The sequence below is a fragment of the Carcharhinus amblyrhynchos genome, chromosome 1, assembly GCF_965287045.1.
Source record: "Carcharhinus amblyrhynchos chromosome 1, sCarAmb.v2.hapA, whole genome shotgun sequence".
Taxonomy (NCBI): Eukaryota; Metazoa; Chordata; class Chondrichthyes; order Carcharhiniformes; family Carcharhinidae; genus Carcharhinus; species Carcharhinus amblyrhynchos.
The window spans coordinates 53,375,022-53,395,370 of NC_137324.1; the positions used below are offsets into that span (position 1 = coordinate 53,375,022).

Below are 20,349 nucleotides of genomic sequence, written 5' to 3' on the forward strand. Positions count from 1 at the left end.
TGGAGTCTAGAGTGCGAACAATCCATAGGTCATCATTATGGTGACAAGTATTTTCAACTACAGGCACTCTGCAGAAGTAAGCTGAATACAATTAGCAACAAACTTTGCAGAAACGTTCCAGCAGGTAAAGGTTTGCTGTGATGCAGTCCATCCCTCTGGTTACCAACACACTTTAAGAAGTCTCACAACACCAGGTTAAAGTCCAACAGGTTTATTTGGCAGCAAACGCCACTAGCTTTCAGGCCTCTGCCCCTTCATTACCTGGCAACACACACTGTCTCCAGCATGCAAATGTCTACTTGAGTGGAACACAAAGAGGGCTGCTGGCACCTGTAAAACTGAACATGAATCTCAGCCTTCAGAAGAAGGGGAGAAGACTGAAAATGGAGCAGAGGGGAAGAGAAAAACATCTTGGCAGCATGTACAACCTGAAGGAGAAAACAAAAAGGAAACATATTTACACTAAAATTAATTGAAATAGAGGCTACAAGTACCTGTGATTTTGAATGAAATTTCTCTGTACGGTGTCACATCTTCTCCAGAGATAAGAATCATTTCTGGGCATATGTCTAAAGCTTCGCTGACTGTCATTACCTTACTAACCCCATACTTTCTGGCTTCATAATTACAAGTGACCACCATATGCTTTTTATGAACAGCTGAAAGAAAGAAAAGGCATTATTAAGATGTCATGGTAGTGTTACATATTGAGGTTTATAAGATTATTATACTTTGGACTGCAAATTTAAATTTAGCATAAATGAAGGGTGTCATATGACCTGTCCTGATGTCTGCCAGGGCAGTAAACCTGGTTGGTTTCATTGATAGAGATTAAAAGAAGTTTTAGATTATTTTGCTGGAAAGAAGGTAGAAAGCATTTATGCTTGGAGACAATGGCAACAGTCTCTGAGTTTACCATAAGAAGTTCATGAGTCTTCCAAAGTCTCTGAAATGTGTTGTAAGTGTAGATTGTAAAGAATTGTGCTACAAATCATCGATTTATTTTTAAGATGAAAGGGAGTGGAGGTCAAGGATAGTTAATTAGCATTTCTCCTAAATGCTAGGTTAATGTGTTTCACACCACTGCAGGAAGTGGACAGAGGAAATCATTTTGATATCAAATTACAGGCTTTCTTTCGAATTAATGAATATCACAGACAGACAGCCGGGATTTGGTGTGGTCAGCAGAATAGAATCAAAGAATCATACAATACAGAAGAGTCCCTTTAATCCATCGAGGCAACACTGACATGCGAGCAACACCTGATCTCCCACCCAATCCTATTTGCCGTCCCTAGGCCAATCTCCTTGAATGTTATGATGTGCCAAGTGCTCATCCAGGTATTTTGTAAACAATGTGAGCCAACTCACCTCTAAGACACTCCCAGGCAGTGCATTCCAGACCGTCACTACCCTCCAGTTAAAAACGTTTTTCCTCACATCCCTCCTAAACCTCCTATCCCTCATCTTGAACCTATGTCCGCTTGTGAGTGAGAGAGAAAAGTCTGCTTGACATTGTGAGCTTTCAGAGCCAAATGCAGATGGGAGATGGTCTCCAGTCAAAGAGATGCATCTAGTAGCATTCTACAGTTCCCTGGAGATTAGTTCTGGCATTGCCGGGGAGGGGAGGGGTGGGGTGGGAATGAATCAGGACTACAGGTTTTACAGCTTGTGATGGATTTAAGAAACTATCCAAAAATGGAGGAAAGCACCTGGAGATGATCACTCCAAGTTTACTATCTGGTGAAACGGGATTACAGGAACCCACTGGAAGCTAGGAGCAACTACAGAGTGTTTGCTAAAAATTCTGTAATTCTGTGGAGCGTGTGGTGGGTGCACAAGGGGAATGTTATTCTTTGTAGTTCAAATTATAAGTTGCCTATAGAAGGAAATGGTGTTTAGTCAATAGAGATTCCTAGTCATTTGTTATAGTAAAAGTTTTAAGACATGGAATCTTGCTGTGTCATTCTTTCAGCTATCAACTGGAAGTTCAAGGCTCTTTGCTAAAGTTATTCTCTGTGGGGATTGTAACAGCAGAAATTATTTTTAACAATTCTTCTGAGTGAGCCAGTATAGCTGCTTCAGTCAGAAATTCGCATTTGATGTATATTTTCCAATTTTGGTAAGCTGTTAACTATGGTGAAAGTGGCATGGTGGCTCACTGGTTAACACTGCTGCTTCACACAGCCAGGGAACTGGGTTTGATTCATCTTGGTTCACTGTGTGTGGAGTTTGCATGTTCTCCTCGTGTCTGTATGTGTTTCCTGTGGGTGTTCTGGTTTCCTTCCACTGTCAAAGATGTGCACGGTAGGTGGGTTGGCCATGTCAAGTTGCCCCTTAATATCCCAAGATGTATAGGGTAGATGAATTAGTCATGTGTGAGGTTATAGGGTTAGAGTGGGGGGATAGTTAAGATCTCCTTCAGAGAGCTGGTGCAAACTCGATGGACTGACTGGTCTCCTGAACTGTGGGGAATCTAAGTCTATGATTAAAACATTCCTTTTTCTCACAATCCTCCGCAGGAAAGCACCTGGAGATGATCACTCCAAGTTACTATCTGGTGAAACGGGATTACCCACTGGACCATGTTTACTTTGCGGGAATTTTAAAATTGGTGACGCCACTTTCACTCCCCCCCCCATTTACTGATTCTCCAACCGCAGAAAATAATGTTTCCTCATTCACTGTATCAGAGCCCTTCAACATTTTAAAACTCTTTATTAGATTTCTTATTACTATCACAACCATTTTAAAGCCCTGTTTTCCTTTGTCAGGTGAAGCACCTGCCTTACATAGATGGAGGCCTCACTAATGTGCGATGAGATTAGATGTTCTGCTTGGTCAAACCTAGTGGACACTGGAGACTCTGACAGTAAAAATGAAGACTCCCTGTTGTGGGCCAGGAGGAGTACACATCGTGCTCTCAGTCTCAAAGTAAAAGTTTAGACCACTGTCAGCCCAATATCTGGGTCCCCAGCCCCTCCAATGCCTGCCTAACAATGTCTCACTCATCCCGTCCTGAATTAGATGACAGCTAAACTGGCATCATTTGGAAGCCTGCTTTGAATGGGCAACAGGCCAGCAGAATGTTAATGAGGCCCAGACATCAAAAAAGGACCCAACGCCAGCTCATCATTAGCATCCCTTCTGCATTCCACCCAGAATTAAATTCACCCTTAAGTTGAAAATGGCATAGTGAATTCAGTTTATCAACGCAGTGGAAGAGAAGAATATCTTTGGACATTTGCGCAAGCAAGTTCATAGGAGGGGAGACCAGGGATCGAACCTGGGACCTTTGTAGCCTGTACACTCAGTTCTACAGCAGCATTGTCTGAACAATTGTCTGAAGTGGCAATACAGATGGAGAAGGTAGTCAAGAAGGCATACGGCATGCTTGCCTTCATCGGGCCAGGCACTGAGTTTAAAAATTGGCAAATCATGTTGATGTTTTATAGAACCTCAGTTAGGCCACACTTGGAATACAGTGTTCAATTCTGGTTGCCACACTACCAGAATGATGTGGAGGCTTTGGAGAGGGTACAGAAAAGATTTACCAAGACGTTGCCCGGTATGAGGAGAGGTTGGAGAAATTTGGTCTGTTTTCACTGGAATGAAGGAGGTTGAGGGGAGACCTGATAGAATTCAACAAGATTATAAGAGGCATGGACAGAGTGGATAGTCAGAAGCTTTTTCCCAGGATGGGAGAGTCAATTACTAGGGGGCACAAGTTTAAGTGCGAGGAGCAAGGTTTAAAGGAGATGTATGAAGCAAGTTTTTTACCCAGAGGGTGGTGGGTGCCTGGACCTTGTTGCCAGGGGAGTAGTGGAACAGATAAGCTAGTGATTTTTAAGGGTGTCTTGACAAATACATGAATGTGATGGGAACAGAGGGATATGGTCCCCAGAAGGGTTGGGGATTTTAGTTAAGTCGGGCAGCATGGTTGGTGCAGGCTTGGAGGGCCGAAGGGCCTGTTCCTGTGCTGTAGTTTTCTTTGTTCTTCTTTGTTCTTTGATCTGATTGAATGGTGGAGCAGGCTCAAAGGGCTGAATTTGTCTACTTCTGCTCCTAATTAATACCATCTGAGATATCCGACAAGCTTTGTTACGATTGAATTACAAAATAAACACATTGTATGAAAACCGTTCCATGCAAAGAGAGAGATAATATTTGATTACCCAATGGCATTCCTTTAAATTCAGGATTTCGGCTCATTTCCACCTGAGCATAGTAGCAATCCAGATCAATGTGTATAATCACCCTGTACCCTGGGGCGTCAATGTCTTGGATGGTGTATTTGTGACTATCGCCTGGAATGTAAAACACAACATCCATTACAGATCATCTAACCATTGCAATTTAAAAAGTGATTCCACATTCCTGAACTCTCAGCAGGAAATCTGCACTCACAATGAGGGTTGGCCCCCTTTTATTTTCAAAACGTTTTCCCCCACCTCCGAAACAGGTGGGAGAGGGCAAAGAATAAAAAAAACCCAGCATGTCTTCTTAATGAATGTAGGGGGAGGGGGAAAGGGAGGTGTGGTTGATGACAGGGGCTGGGATTGGTTGGATGACTAAACTACTCTTTAGAGGCAGGTTTTTGATTAATATATTTTAATGAGATTGCAGAAATGTAGAGGACAGGGCAGTAACTATGAAGCTAGTCGCTAAAATATTGGTTCTCCTTCACCGAGTCCATCAGATAGGACCAAGGCATTAAAGGGATTACCATCCAAGGCAGCGGAGGCATGCAGGTCAAAGCATCCCTGTACTTGGATGACGTGCCTGTCTTCTACTCGGACCCATCATCTCTTTGCAGGCTCCTCCAAGTCTGTGACCAGTTCGAACTGGCCTCGGGAGCCAAAGTCAACTGGGGCAAGAGCGATGCCATGTTCTTCGGGAGCTGGGCTGACTGATACTTTGTTCCCTTCATTGTCAGGGCAGATTACCTTAAGGTACTGGGGATACGATTTGGAGTGGTAGGGGAATGCACCAAAAATTGGGAAGAGCACATCGACAAAGTAAGGCAAAAACTGGACACATGGGAGCAACACATCCTCTCTATCACCAGCAAAAACCTGGTCATGTGAGGTACTCTCTGTTCTATTGTATGTAGCGCAAGTCTGGCCAATACCCAAATCCTGTGCAGCTGCAGTCACCCCAGCCATCTTCAAATTCATCTGGAGATTTAAGATGGATTGTGTCCAGAGGAAAAAAATGCATAAATCTCTGGAGGATAGAGGGAAAAATATTCCCAACGCCACCCTTATCCTAATGGCCACCTTTGTGTGCAGTTGCATCAAGCTGTGTGTAGATCCTCGGTACACTAAACAGCAAGTGCCACTACTTTTTGAGGTTCTCCCTGTCGCAAATGTGGCAGAGGATGGGTCTGGCCAAGCTGCCATGGAACGCTCCAAGTTGTTGGATTTTACTGCAGCACCTATCCTTTGTGGAGAAATCTTTCCAGAAACACACCTTCGACCACATCGCAATCAAGCAGTGGTCAACAGTCTTCGAGGCCCTGTGGGAAAAAGGAAATGGTGGATCCTGTTGGATGGTTCCCTGAGCAGACTGTCAGTGTCATCTGGCAGAATGCCTCATCACTCAAACTTTCAAACAAGCACCAAAACCTGGCTTGGCTGGTGGTGAGAAGGGCACTTCCCGTCAGATCCTTCATACATGCCCAAGGTCCCAACGCCACCGCACGCTGCCCTTGAAGTAGCTGTGGGGGGGCGGAGGGGGGGAAGTGGTGGTGAGATGGTCACACACCTCCTCATGGAATGTGCTTTTGCAAGGAAGATCTGGAGTGAGATGCTATAGTATTTGTCGCAGTTCATCCTGAACAGCTTTGTGACCCAGGGCTCTGTGATCTATGAGCTGTTCCCAAGGACGTACACTGAGTCAAACACCAACCACTCTGGGAAGATCACCAACTCAGTTAAGGCTGCCCTCTGAACTGGCCAAAACTTGGTTATCTTCCAGTACAAAGATTTGCCCTCAACTAAGTGTTGCAGGCTGTCACATTCCAAGGTCCGGGCTATGTGCTGAGGAACACTCTCAAGCATGGGGAAATGCTGTAAAGGCACAATGGGGAAAAGCCTCAAGTTTGAGAAGGGCTAGTGACTGTAAAAAACCCTCGGACTGCATAATTGTGCACAACTCCGGAAAAGAGCAGCACACAGTGAAACGTGACGAATCTATATAGTTTGGTGAAGACCTGTACTGTAATATATGTGATGCCTTGGAACTGAGCACTGTAAAAATTGAACTTAAGGAAATTGTAATTATTATCATTTTCGCACTGTTTGTAATGATTGGAAATGTCATTGCTGTAATTTCATTTTATTTCAGAGTATTTAAAAATAAGGTTTATTTTTGAAATTGCTGCATCCTTGAAAGAGCTATGCCGTTAGTCCCACCTTACTGCAATACTCCTGCAATTCTTGCCTTACAGCAGAATAATCAACCAACCTCTCGATCTGGCTGAGATTGGGGACGGACGGATTGGGGGGCTGGGGTGAAGAAGTGGTTGGGGAGGGCAAAGTCAATGAGAACACAACATCAAAAAATTAAAAAGAGATGCTGTTGTTAAATTCAGTAAGATGGCTAGGGAACCTGGCCTCCAAGATTTTCCGATTGCTACAAATCCCAGCTCTGTTACCTCCCTCATTCCCAGCATCCGTGCAGACATCTGGGTCAAGGGTTGCCACACTTGGACGTGAGTCAAACTGCCAAACTGTATCATGGGCAGTGAAAAGGCTTCAACACTACTGTTCAACCAATTGTCCAAGTGAAGCTTTCTGCAAGAGTTTGGCACGGTGGCACAGTGGTTAACACTGCTGTCTCACAATGCTCGGGACCAAGGTTCAATTCTGGCCTCGGGCCACTGCCTGTGTGGAGCTTGCATGTTCTCCCCATGTCTGTGTGGGCTTCTTCCAGGTGCTTCGGTTTCCTCCCACAGTCCAAAGATTTGGAGGTCAGAGGGATTGGCCATGCTAACTAGGCCTTTAGTGCCAGGAGGACTAGCAGGGTAAATATGTTGTATTATGGAGATGGAGCTTGGGTAGGATTGTTGTTGGTGCAGGCTCAACGGGCCGAATGGCCTCCTTCTCAACTGTAGGGATTCTATGATGAGATGTTCCCTTTGGGAATGTTGGATTGAGGAATCACCCCAATACTTTGCAAACCAAATATACAGAACCGTCACTAACATTACATTGCAACTACTTGGCAAAATGTCATGTGTTATGTCATATTGCTGGTAATGTACACTCACTGGCTTCATTTCAGTCAATCTTGACAATGTTTCCACTATGAGGGATCTGAGGCAAAACTAAATTGCTAACACAAAAAATAGAAACTGTACTTCTTTAAAATACAATGAACAAAGGGGATTAACATTATTAGTGTAATCGTGGCATTCAAATGAACATTTTCAGCTTAATATTTTCTGTCACTGTAATACCGTCACCAATAGCAGTCCTTACTATAGGAAGGACGTGGAAGCTATTGAAAGGGTGCAGAGGAGATTTACAAGGATGTTGCCTGGATTGGGAGGCATGCCTTATGAAGTTAGGTTGAGGGAGCTGGGACTCTTCTCCCTGGAGAGGCGAAGGTTGAGAGGCGACCTGATAGAGGTTTATAAGATGTTGAGAGGAATAGATAGGGTGGATTCTCAGAGGCTATTTCCCAGGGCTGAAATGGTCGCTACAAGGGGACACAGATTTAAGGTGCGGGGAGGCAAGTACAGAGGAGATGTTAGGAGTGAGTTTTTCACTCAGAGGGTGGTGAGTGAATGGAATCGGCTGCCTTCGGTGGTGGTGGAGGCGAACTCGCTGGGGTCTTTTAAAAGACTTCTGGATGAGTAAATGGGATCTAATGGGATTGGGGGTTATAGATAGGTCTATGGCTTAGTAGGTATCGATGTGATCGGCGCAACTAGTGGGCCGAAGGGCCTGTTTGTGCTGTAGTGTTCTATGTTCCTTACTCTGTGCTGTAACATAAATACAGTAGGCGTATTGCCTCCAGGGTAACTAAGAAAAAGTTGTTGCAATCTGGAATATAAGGCTTGTAAAGGCTTGGAAGCAGATTCAATGGCAACTTGCAAAACAGAAATCTAGAGTGCTTTTCTCCCAAAAAATGTCCCCAGGCTGGAAAAGCAGTGTGATTCCTTTAAACAGTAACAAAACAATTCAGAATTCCCACTTAATTTAGTTAACCTAATTCTTTCCATTCCTGGTTCTCTGCTGAGCCTGGTGACACAGGGGGCAGACAAAGCATGTGTTTATCTGTGTTTCCATGGCTAGGTTTTTCCCCTGGAACAGGTTGCTGGCCTGTTCCCAGCGCCTGTAGCTTGAAGGGCGGCACTCCACAGCAAGCATGGTTATCCTGGAGACTTCCCCTTTCTTAGCCTTTGCCATATTTATTGGAAGGATTTACAGATTGATAAGCAACTTGCTTGGTTGTGTTATGAACGCACCTTCTGTCATCATCTCATCCTGCAGTAGTACTCAAACTTGGAGCTTCATGGCTCAGAGCCAAGAGTTCTATCCCCTGCACCACAGGACCGCCACCCAGATAAACTACATCAAACCAATTACCAGGGAGAGGTACCATACTGTACAAGTGTACTACAGCACTGATTTAATTACCCAACCTCCTTCACTTAACTCTTTGATTTGATGTGATTTGATTTATTATTGTCACATGTGCTGGCATACAGTGAAAAGTGTTGTTTCTTGCACACTATATAGACAAAGCATACTGTTCTTGGAGAAGGGAAGGAGGGGTGCAGAATATAGTGTTGCAGTCATAGCTAAGGTGCAGAGAAAGAGCAACTTAATGGAAGCTAGGTTTTTCAAAAGTCTGATTTAACAGGGAAGAAGCTGTTCTTGAATCAGTACACGTCCTCAGACTTTTGTATCTTTTTCCCGATAGAAGAAGGTGGAAAAGAGTATGATCTGAATCGAGTACTCAAAATTAACGGTACCTTCAGCAATCCTCATGAAATAGTTTGTGCTTACTATTGTTAACATTTTACACAAGAGTATAATGTTGACCACTAGATATTATTTTACATGCGCTATTTAGTCTCAGAGGGCTCGCTTGGTGAATGCATTGCTCAGCGACCAGAAAGGTCCCAGATGCAATTTGTGGTCTGTGCTAAGTTAGTTGGGTATTGGACCTCACAATTGGCCTCAGCAATCTTTGTCTAACCTTGACAGGAAAAGGGGGCCAGAGGAGTTGAAGTGGTCCCAGTGACCATTTATTATGAATGATGGGCTACAGCCTGACTCTGTGTGCTTGTGTGACAATGGACTGAAGTCAATGGAAATAAAAATGAGCAGGGAAGTAAAACAGGACTGCCAACTTGCTATCTCTTGTTCTGCACTGTCGCACAAAGCCAACATCTAGGCCTCTGTGCGTGAACATTGGACAGGGATATGGCCAGGATCTTCGACTCATCATACTTAAGGCAATGAATATCAGTTGATTTGTTTGAGTGAGATTCTGGAGGGCAGCTGATACTCATGAATCTGCAAAATAGTATGAGGAAGGTATTCCTTCAAAGGTAAAAAGAGATGGATATAAAGAAAAATCTCTTTCAGAACGAACAGACCCTACAATGTAATGAATCACAATTTGTCTGCAGTGGATTGAAAGCGCTGTTTCCATGCTTGAGATGACATTGACTCCAGGGGTAAACAAATTGGCAATTTTCAGAAATAAAAGAGTTTTGAGGTTTTCCCCTGTGCAGCTACAAGTGTTGTATACAGTGGGAATCAGGATCCCTGGCTGATTCAAATCTCTGAGGGCTTGCAGCAAGGACTGAGGCAATTCTGTGAAAACTATTTTTACATTACTCACTTCTTGAATTCAACTGTCAAAACACCAAGAGAAAATTTAAAAACCTGCTGAAAAGAATGTCAGAATTGTGAATGCGGATGAGGAACTGGATAGTGGAGTGATGAATGGCCACAGCAGGTCAAAGCAACAACCATTTTTCTTTGTGGCGCTCCTCACTTTGAAGGGTTACATGGAGCACAAATAAACAGGAGAGAGTAAAAACACAAAAATTGGAGAGAAAATAGAAAATGGGAATGACTAATGACCACAGAATCATACAATACTGAGGCTATTCGGCCTATCAGGGCCAAGTTGGCTCGTTGAAGCAGATATCTCATCTGTCCCACTCTCCTGCGCTTTGTCAATAACCCTGTAACTCTGTCCATTCCAGTTCACAAGGGCAAAATAAATTGTTACGTTTACTAATGAAACAACATTGCCCATCAACCATGAGCAAAGTGACAAGTGCTTCTAACCAGAAAAGTTTTTGGCTCTGTAGACAACTCCTATAAGCTCCCAGTGTTGCATTCAAACAGTGAAAGAAATTTCAATAAGACCTTAAGACATAGGAGCAGAATTAGCCCGTTGAGTCTACTCCAACATTCAATCATAGCGGCTATTTTTCTCATCCCCATTCTCCTGCCTTTTCCCCATGATTTCTGATCCCCTTATTGATCAAGAACCTATCTATCTCTGTCTTAAAGACACTCATTAACCTGGCCTCCACAGCCTTCTGCAGCAAAGAGTTCCACAGATTCACCACTCTCTGGCTGAAGAAATTCCTCCTTATCTCTGTTTTAAAGGATCATCCCTTTAGCCTGAAGTTGTGCCTTCTGGTTCTAGTTATTCCTACTAATGGAAACATCCTCTCCACATCCAGTCTATCTGGGCCTCGCAGTAACTTGTAAGTTTCAATATGATCCCTCTTCATTCTTCTAAACTCCAATGAGTACAGACCCAGATTCCTCTACTGTTCCTCAACTGCGATATTGATTTAAGAAAAGCAAATTTCTCAAGTTTAGATTATAACCTATAGAAAGACTTGCGCAGCCGCCCACAGCCACTAAGTGCACAGCAAAACATGAAAGCAGTCAAGCAGGATCTGATTCTCACAATGGAATGGTCATGACTAATTGCAAGAGTCACATTTTAGTTTCTTTTTAATTATTTTTCCATGGAAAGATTCTGGCAGTGAATTACACTTAAGGGTTGTGTTTTTAACTTAAAGTGGGTTCACACAAGGTCATTGTTCTGCTGTCAGTCATCGTCTACAGCTGCCAGGGTAAAGAGGAGTTTATATGCTAAAGGGCCAGAGATTGAAGATGTGTTCTGCAAAAGCCAGAACAGCACCAGGAAGAATGCGTACACTTCTCACCTGCCATATTGGGCATGGAAATATAGGAGGTGTTCCTATTACCCAACACCACAGGTTGGCATTAGGCCATCTGCCCAGACAAAAATGAACTTGGTAGAATTTAGATTGCAACAGGCATTTTATTACCTTGTCTCGTGGGACAGTGGTTGGTATTGCTGTCTTACAGCACCAGGATCCCAGGTTCAATTCTGGCCTCATCTGCATGGAATTTGCACATTCTCCCCGTGTCTGCGTGGGTTTCCTCTGGGTGCCCCAGTTTTCTCCCACAGTCCAAAGACGTGCAGGTTAGGTTAATTGGCCATGCTAAATTGTTCCTAGTGTCAGGGGGATTAGCAGGTTAAATGTGTGGGGTTGGGGGAATTGGGCCTGAGCGGGATTGTGGTTGGTACAGACTTGATGGGCCAAATTGCCTCCTTCTGTAGGATTCTATGATTCCTTTAAACATTATAATGAGTAAGAAGGCTCTTTTAAAATCAGGATGAGGTGTCTGAAATGAATGTGGAATGTTAGGTGGCAAAGCTAACTGATGGGAAAGTCAAAGCTCCCCCTCCAACTTCATATGCTCAAAAGCATCATGATAATCAGTTGATGAGAGGGAGACTATTAAGATCCAGGAACGTCACTTTTAAGAAGAATGTTGCCTTTGGCTTAAATACCTGAGAAAAAAGACAGTCCTTGAAAAGTGAAATATTTTCTGATTGACACAAAGGGAAGTGAAGTCAGTTGGTTTAAGGTGAAGTTTTATTGTAGTCATTATTTATGCACTAAATAACAGTTGAGTGCTTTGTCTCTGACATTGTCTCACTGAAGTATTCACAGTCTGTCTTCTGAAAAACTTTAATATCACATACGAAGGAACAGGGATATATTTTAATATTGCCCACAGGGTGTACAACTGGCAATAGTTGCTTATGATCAGATAACCACCCTGTGCAAGCTGGCTTTCTGACCATCATCTCCACTGGATGGCTGAAATGCACAACCGTTCAGGTGAGATGCCAAATTAACACACGATTAAGGGTCCTGTGGCGTTCAGACAATCCCGACTGGGCATATAGCATGCACACTATGTCCAATTTCAGCTGTTGATTCAGCTGAATAAGAGACCAAAAATGTATGTTCTTAATACTTTTTATGGGGTCAAACCAGCCCAGCCCATCATGCAATGCAGATGGAATTTATTCACAGGCCTCAACTATCTGTCCAAAATGAAGTTGGGGCTTGATGTTTGAGATCCTGAGCTACTGAAGCACTCCATGATTGTACACAAAAGACTAGGACAGCATTCATAGGTTTGGGCTGCTCAATGGCCAATGACATTCATGCCCCACAAGTGCCAAGCAATGACCATCTTCAACAGGAGAAAATCTACTTATCTCCCCATGGCATTTAATGGCATTACCATTGCTCAATACCCAACTATCAACATTCTAGAGATTCCTATTGATCAGATATTGAACTTAACCAGCCACATAAATACTGTGGTCATAAGGTTAGATGCGAGGCTGAGAATCCTGCAGTAAGTCACATTCTGACTCCCCAAAGCCTGTCCACAGTCTACAGGGCACAAGTCAGGAGCGTGATGGAATACTCCCCACTTGCCTGGATGAGTGCAGCTCCAACAACACTCAAGAAGCTTGACACCATCCAGGACAAAGGAGCCTGCTTGATTGGTACCCTTTTCATAAATGTTTGCTCCCTCCACCGCCAACGTACAGCAGTGTGTACCACCTACCACATGGACTACAACAGTTTGTCAAGACTTCTTCGACACAACCTTCCAAATGCCACCTCTACCACCCAGAAGGAGAACCGCAAACACTTGGGAACACCACCACCTGCAAATTCCCCTCAAAACTACTCAACATCCTGAGTTGGAAATATATGTCAATGTTATCGGGTCAAGATCCTGAAACTCCAACCCTAACAGCGCTGAGTGTTTATCTGCACTACTAGAACTGTAGCTATTCAACCACCACCTTCTCAAGGGCAATTAAAGCACATCAAGGTAGATAAATCCCCGGGACCTGATGAAGTGTTTCCCAGGGCATTGTGGGAGGCTAGGGAGGAAATTGCTGGTCCCCTAGCAGAGATATTTGAATCATCGATAGTCACAGGCGAGGTCCTGAAGATTGGAGGGTGGCAAATGTTGTGCCTTTATTTAGAAAGGACTGCAGGGAAAAGCCTGGGAACTACAGACCAGTGAGCTTCACTTCTGTGGTGGGTAAGATGATGGAAGGTATTTTGAGAGACAGGATCTGTAGGCATTTAGAGACTCAAGGACTGATTAGGGACAGTCAGCAACGCTTCGTGAGTGAAAAATCATGTCTCACAAATTTGATTGAGTTTTTTGAAAGGGTAACCAAGAAGGTAGATGAGGGCAGTACAGTTGATTTTGTCTGCATGGACTTTAGCAAGGCCTTTAACAAGGTACTGCACGGTAGGTTGTTGCATAAGGTTAAATCTCAAGGGATCCAGGGTGATGCAGCTAAATGGATACAAAATTGGCTTGATGACAGAATGAAGGCTCTCAACATCAGGTTAAAGTCCAACAGGTTTATTTGGCAGCACTAGCTTTCAAAGCCTCAAGCTCCTTCTTCAGGTGAGTGAGGACTTGTGTTCACAAACAGATTATAATTGGAATGCAAGTCTTTACAGGCAATCAAGTCTTAAAGGTACAGACAATGTGAGTGGAGGGTTATAGACAATGAGAGAGGGTTAAGCACAGGTTAAAGAGATGTGTATTGTCTCCAGCCAGTACAGTTAGTGAGATTTTGCAAGCCCAGGCAAGTCGTGGGGGTTACAGATAGTGTGACATGAACCCAAGATCCCGGTTGAGGCTGTCCTCATGTGTGTGGAACTTGATGACAGAAGTCAGAGAGTGGTTGTAGAGGATTGTTTTTCAAACTGGAGTGTGTGACCAGCAGTGTGCCTCAGGGATCAGCGCTGGGTCCACTGTTATTTGTCATTTATATTAATGATTTGAACGAGAAAATAGGAGGCATGGTTAGTAAGTTTGCAGATGACGCCAAGATTGGTGGCATAGTGGATAGTGAAGAAAGTTATCTTGGGTTGCAACAGGATCTTGATCAATTGGGCTGATGAATGGCAGATGCATTTAGTTTAGATAAATGTGAGGCGATGTATTTTGGTAGATTGAACCAGGACAGGATTTACTCAGTTAATGGTAGGGCATTCGGGGAAGTTACAGAATAAAGAGATCTAGGGGTACATGTTCATAGTTCCTAAAAAGTGGAGTCACAGGTGGACAGAGTGGTGAAGTAGGCATTCGGCATGCTTGGTTTCATTGGTCAGAACATTGAATACAGGAGTTAGGACGTCTTGTTGAAGTTGTACAAGACATTGGTAATCCCACACTTGGAAGACTGTACAGTTTTGGTCACCCTATTATGGGCGGCACGGTAGCACAATGGTTAGTACTGCTGCTTCACAGCTCCAGGGACCTGGGTTCGATTCCCAGCTTGGGTCACTGTCTGCGTGGAGTTTGCACATTCTCCCTGTGTCTACGTGGGTTTCCTCCAGGTGCTCTGGTTTCCTCCCACAGTCCAAAGATGTGCAGGTTAGATTGATTGGCCATGCTAAATTGCTCCTTAGTGTCTTGAGATGTATAGGTTAGAGGGATTAATGGGCAAAATATGTAGGGATATGGGGGTAGGGCCTGGGTGGGATTGTGGTTGTTGCACACTCGATGGGCTGAACGGCCTCTTTTTGTACTGTAGGGTTTCTATAGAAAGGATATTATTAAGCTAGACGGAGTGCAGAAAAGATTTACTAGGATGCTGCTGGGACTTGTTGGTTTAATTACAAGGAGAGGCTGGATCGACTGGGACTTTTTTCTTTGGAGCATAGGAAACTTAGAGATGATCTTATTAAGGTCTATAAAATAATGAGGGGCATAGATCAGCCAGATAGTCATATATTTTCCCAAAGGTAGGAGAGCCTAAAATTAGAGGGCATAGGTTTAAGGTGAGAGGAGAAATATACAAAAGTGTCGACAGGGGCAATCTTTTCACACAGCGGGTGGTGAGTGTCTGGAACAAGCGGTGGATAGAGGAGAGCCGGTGGATGTGGTCTTTCTTGATTTTCAGAAGGCGTTTGACAAGGTACCTCACAAGAGGTTATTGCAGAAGGTCAGGGGACATGGAGTTGGGGGTAGGGTGTTAGCGTGGATAGAGGACTGGTTGTCAAATAGGAGGCAGAGAGTGGGGGTCAATGGGTGCTATTCGGATTGGCGGATGGTGACTAGTGGAGTGCCTCAGGGGTCGGTGCTGGGGCCTCAGCTATTTACCATCTATATAGATGATCTGGAGGAGGGAACCGAGTGTATGGTGTCGAAATTTGCTGATGACACCAAGATTGGCGGAATGCAAAATTGCGCGGAGGGTGTGGAGAGTATGCAGGAGGATCTAGATAGGCTGGGTGAATGGGCCAGGAACTGGCAAATGGAATTTAATGTTGGCAAGTGCGAGGTGGTCCACTTTGGTAGGAATAATGGTAGGAAGAATTATTACTTACGTGGAGAAAAACTGCAGCAGGCGACAGTGCAGAGGGACCTCGGGGTCCTTGTGCATGAGTCGCAAAAACCCAGCCTGCAGGTGCAGCAGGTGGTCAGGAAGGCGAATGGGATGCTGGCCTTCATAGCGAGGGGGATTGAATATAAAAGTAGGGAGGTCTTGCTGCGGCTGTATAGGGCATTGGTGAGGCCGCAGCTGGAACAATGTGTGCAGTTTTGGGCGCTGTACTTACACAAGGATATTTTGGCCTTGGAGGGAGTGCAGAGGAGGTTTACTAGGCTGATGCCGGAGTTGAGGGGGTTGAGCTATGAGGAGAGGCTGAATAAACTAGGCTTGTACTCGTTAGAGTTTAGAAGAATGAGAGTAGATCTCATTGAGACATATAAGATGATGAATGGGATGGATAGGATAGAGGTGGAGAGACTCTTCCCGCTCAGAAAGGACAGTAGGACTAGGGGGCACAGCCTCAAGATAAAGGGGGGGGCGGTTTAGAACGGAGTTGAGGAAGAACTTCTTCACTCAAAGGGTGGTGAATCTCTGGAATTCTCTGCCCGTTGAAGTGGTGGAGGCTGCCTCGCTAAATATTTTTAAGATGCGGGTTGATGGGTTTTTGATAAGCGAGGGGATTTAGGGTTATGGGGAGAGGGCGGGAATGTGGAACTGAGCCACGACAGATCAGCCATGATCTTATTGAATGGCGGGGCAGGCTCGAAGGGCCGGATGGCCTACTCCTGTTCCTATTTCTTATGTTCTTATGTTCTTAGGTAGGAGTAGAGGCAGGTACAATTTTGTCTTTTAAAAAGCATTTAGACAATTACATGGGTAAGATGGGTACTGAGAGATATGGGCCAAATGCGGGCAATTGAGGCTAGCTCTCCATTCACCTGACGAAGAGGGTAACCCCTCGAAAGCTTGCGAGTATATTATCAAATAAATAGGTTGGACTAAAACCTGGTGTTGTCAGACTTTTTACTGTATAAAAAAAAAGGCAGCATGGACAGGTTGGACCAAAGGGCCTGTTTCCATGCTGTAAACCTCTATGACTGTATGAATTATGGATGGCAAAAAAGTCGTTAGCACCTCTCAGATCCCAGGAATTAATAAAATGTGTTTTTAGATATTCCCCTGGCTTTAGCTGCGTTTTCTTGTCACCTACTTGGAAGAACAGGTTGAAATTGAACAGACAGGATGTCGGCAGCTAAACCAATTTTAACTGCCCATTTTCAGAGCATTGAGTCATAGAACCATATAGTGTAGAAAAGGTCCTTTGGCCCATCGAGTCTGCACCAACAATTACTACCACTAAAGGCTTATTGTATTTCCTGCACTTTTCCCCTATCCTTGAATGTTATGACATTTCAAGTGCTCATCTAAATATTTTTTAAAGATTGTAAGGGTAGGGTCAAATTGCTTATTCTACTTCTGAACACTTATCCGTGTATCAGTGGTCCTGAAAGCATAACAGTCCACCAACCCAGAAGCCAATTTAAAGAAGTCTGCCAACATTCTTTGATGTAAAGATTTAACTTCAACAAAAGAAGTCAAAATGTTGTTTGATACCTCACAACAGGTTCAGAGAAAAGGGGGTTGGTCGTCTCTAAATTATCTCCAGCCAGATCTGCTGATAATCTGCTGGAATCAACAGACTACTAACTACATAGATAGTTATCAGGAAGTGCTTCTGATAAGATTAGCATTTTGCAATTGAAAAGTGTGAATAGATCAACCACTTGTTATGGATGGCTGAGTTGTCTGTGAAATTCACACAGTGCAATTTGCAGCCACATTTACAGAATGCAAATTGCATCTCAGCCTAGGGAGATTAAGCCCACAGAATCATAAGGTTAAACTAACTATGCAATCCCATCGACGTATGTTAAAATTATAGAAACTATTTAGAAATTCATATCGTAACCCAGCTCATAACCATAAAAGCCACATTTCCCTCACTGTCATCTCATTTTAACCTTAGCGGTGTCCTGCAGTTGAGGTCTTGGGCCTTCATTTTGGCTTTGGAACAATAAAAACAATGTAAAATGACTTTGTCGGCAAGTTCAGTACCTTTTAAAAATTCATTTATGGAGTGTGGGTGTCACTGGCAAGGTCAGCATTTATTGCCCATCCTTCGATATCCTTGAGAAGGTGGTGGTGGGGTGTCTTCTTGAACTGCTGCAGTCCCTGAATGTAGGTACACCCAGTAAAAAGTCTGACAACACCAGGTTTTAGTCCAACCGATTTATTTGCTAGTTGTCAGACTTTTTACTGTGTTTACCCCAGTCCAATGCCGGCACATCCACATCATGTAGGTACACCCACAGTGCTGCTAGGGACAAGGGATTACCAGGATTTGGATCTTCACCAAAGATGTACAGGTTAGGTTGATTGGCCATGGTAAATGGTCCCGTAGTGTCAGAGGGATTAGCAGGGTAGTTACGTAGTGTTACGGGAGTAGGGTCTGGGTGGGACTGTTGTCAGTATAGGCTTGATAGACCAATTGGCCTCGTTTTGCACTGTAGGCATTCTGTGATTAGACCCAGTTTCTTCAATAAGTCTGTTTTTCTATAGGCAAGTCAATAAAATTTTAAGGAAGAAAAATCACCTTTGATGGCTCAATTAGTAAATGGTATATTACTGAATCTGCAAAGGCACTGGGCCACGTGACTGCTTAATTATGGGTATTATAGCTGATCTCTTTACCCCATGTCCAGGGAGCAGAAAAAGCAGGGCTCCCATCATTGATGGTTGCCCAGTGACCCCTGCTGCAAAAGGATGTTCATGCAGATGTCCCATAAGGAAAAGATCAGGCCTGTGCTTCATACATCTGGTTAAACAGCCTGACAACAAGCATTACAAAGGATCACAGAGGATTTAAAAATAATAAAGAGAAAGTCTTGCTCCACAGCCACTGGATATCTCAAAATGTTTTACACCGAATGAAGTTTCGGAAAATATATTATAGTCACCTTTGTATAAAGAAGGGACACAGGAATAATGAACAGCAGTATAGTTGACAAATTGATAAATAATCCAATCTGAGGAAGTAAGTATTTTGTCTTATCATTTTTGTTACTGGTATTACGTGTGATTCTAAGGAAAGTCACTGGCAACCGGACAAGTTTTTATTTATTCACTGTATGTAGGTAAGGCTGGCAAGGCCAACATTTATTGCCCATCCCTAAGTGCCCCTGAACTGAGTGGTTTGCTAGGTTATTTCAGAGACCAGTTAAAACTTAAACACATAGTCAAGTGACAGACCCAATATCACAACTGAATTGTCACTGTATCATTGCTATGTTTTATATCTGGCTCTGTCTGAAAAGTATAACGTTGGGCACCTATCCTTTTTAATTTATCTATGCTGTAGCTCTCCGCAATGGGTAAAGAGGCATGGCAACAGAGGGTGGCAGAAATGGCATGTGGTCATACAAAAATGTACATTTTATAAGCTAAACACATAATACAGGTGTAGACTTGAGTATGAAATGGCCTTTTAAAAAATAATAAAATACTGGGTTGCTCATCTGTTAACTCTGCAGTTAGATGCTGGCGAATGAAAGAAATTCCAGAATACCTGGGCTTCCAATTATTCCGGTACTGCTTCCTTGCTTGGGCCCCACACGGCACAAGCCTGAACAATGGCATTCGCACTGTAATATTAGTGAGGCACTACTGTTGATTGATGGACCAAGGACGTGGTCCATTGAAGCTCCTTGAGGGTAGGAGTGTCACTGGTCACGAACATGAAAGGGCTGGTGGCAGCATCAAGCACCACAGGCTTTTAGCACCTCAGGGCCGCACAGTGGCACAGTGGTTAGCACTGCTGCCTCACAGCACCAGGGACTCAGGTTCAATTCTGGTCTTGTGTTACTGTATTTATGGAGTTTTCACATTCCCTGTGTGTCTGCGTGGGTTTCCACCGGATGTTCGGGTTTCCCCCATAGTCCAAAGATGTGCCGGTTAGGTGGATTGGCTATGCTAAATCGCCCCTTAGTATCATGGGGACTAGCTAGGGCAAATGCACGGGGTTATGGGGATAGGGCCTGGGTGGGATTGTGGTCAGTGCCGACTCGATGGGCCAAATGGCCTCTTCTGCATTGTGGATTTCTATAATTCGATTAGCATACATGGCCATCGTTATAGTTGGAATTATAAAGTGGGAGTTGAATTCATATACTTTATAAGCTTGCTGGGAGCAATCCCTGAAATGACTTGACACATGCAACATATACAACTTAGTAATGAATCAAGCATTTCCTTCCTGCTCATTTATGACAAAGCCTGCTTACTTGCAGCTTTCTTGTGCCAATTGACCAAGCACATGGGATTAAAATTATCACCTACCTATTGATTAGTGGTAACCAGAAACCTCTAAAAATCTGAATTAGATGTTTGTGATTGAAAGTTTGATACCTGTTCATCCTCTACATATGTTATGTGTGTTATGATACCAGGGCCGCAAGCTATAAGGTTCTCAAAAATCAGCAGCAGCAATGCAAATATCTGAGCTCAAGGTATGAACCCACCCTGTTAAGACTGCCCTTGTTTGGTTTTACACTTGGTTAAAGATGATAACCCAAATGCAATGCACTGTGTTAC

The 20,349-nt window shown here is 43.7% G+C and overlaps 1 protein-coding gene across 1 annotated transcript in view; it reads right to left on the bottom strand.

The window, feature by feature from the left end:
- The window catches only part of poli (polymerase (DNA directed) iota), a 44,433-nt gene that overhangs the window by 23,822 nt on the left and 262 nt on the right, over positions 1–20,349 (bottom strand). Inside the window, exons 2-3 of the mRNA XM_080183505.1 lie at positions 4,176–4,307; positions 495–659 (exon numbers count right to left, since the gene is read on the bottom strand). Coding sequence (XP_080039631.1) covers positions 495–659; positions 4,176–4,307 — 297 coding nt within the window. The remainder of the gene's footprint in view (positions 1–494; positions 660–4,175; positions 4,308–20,349) is intronic.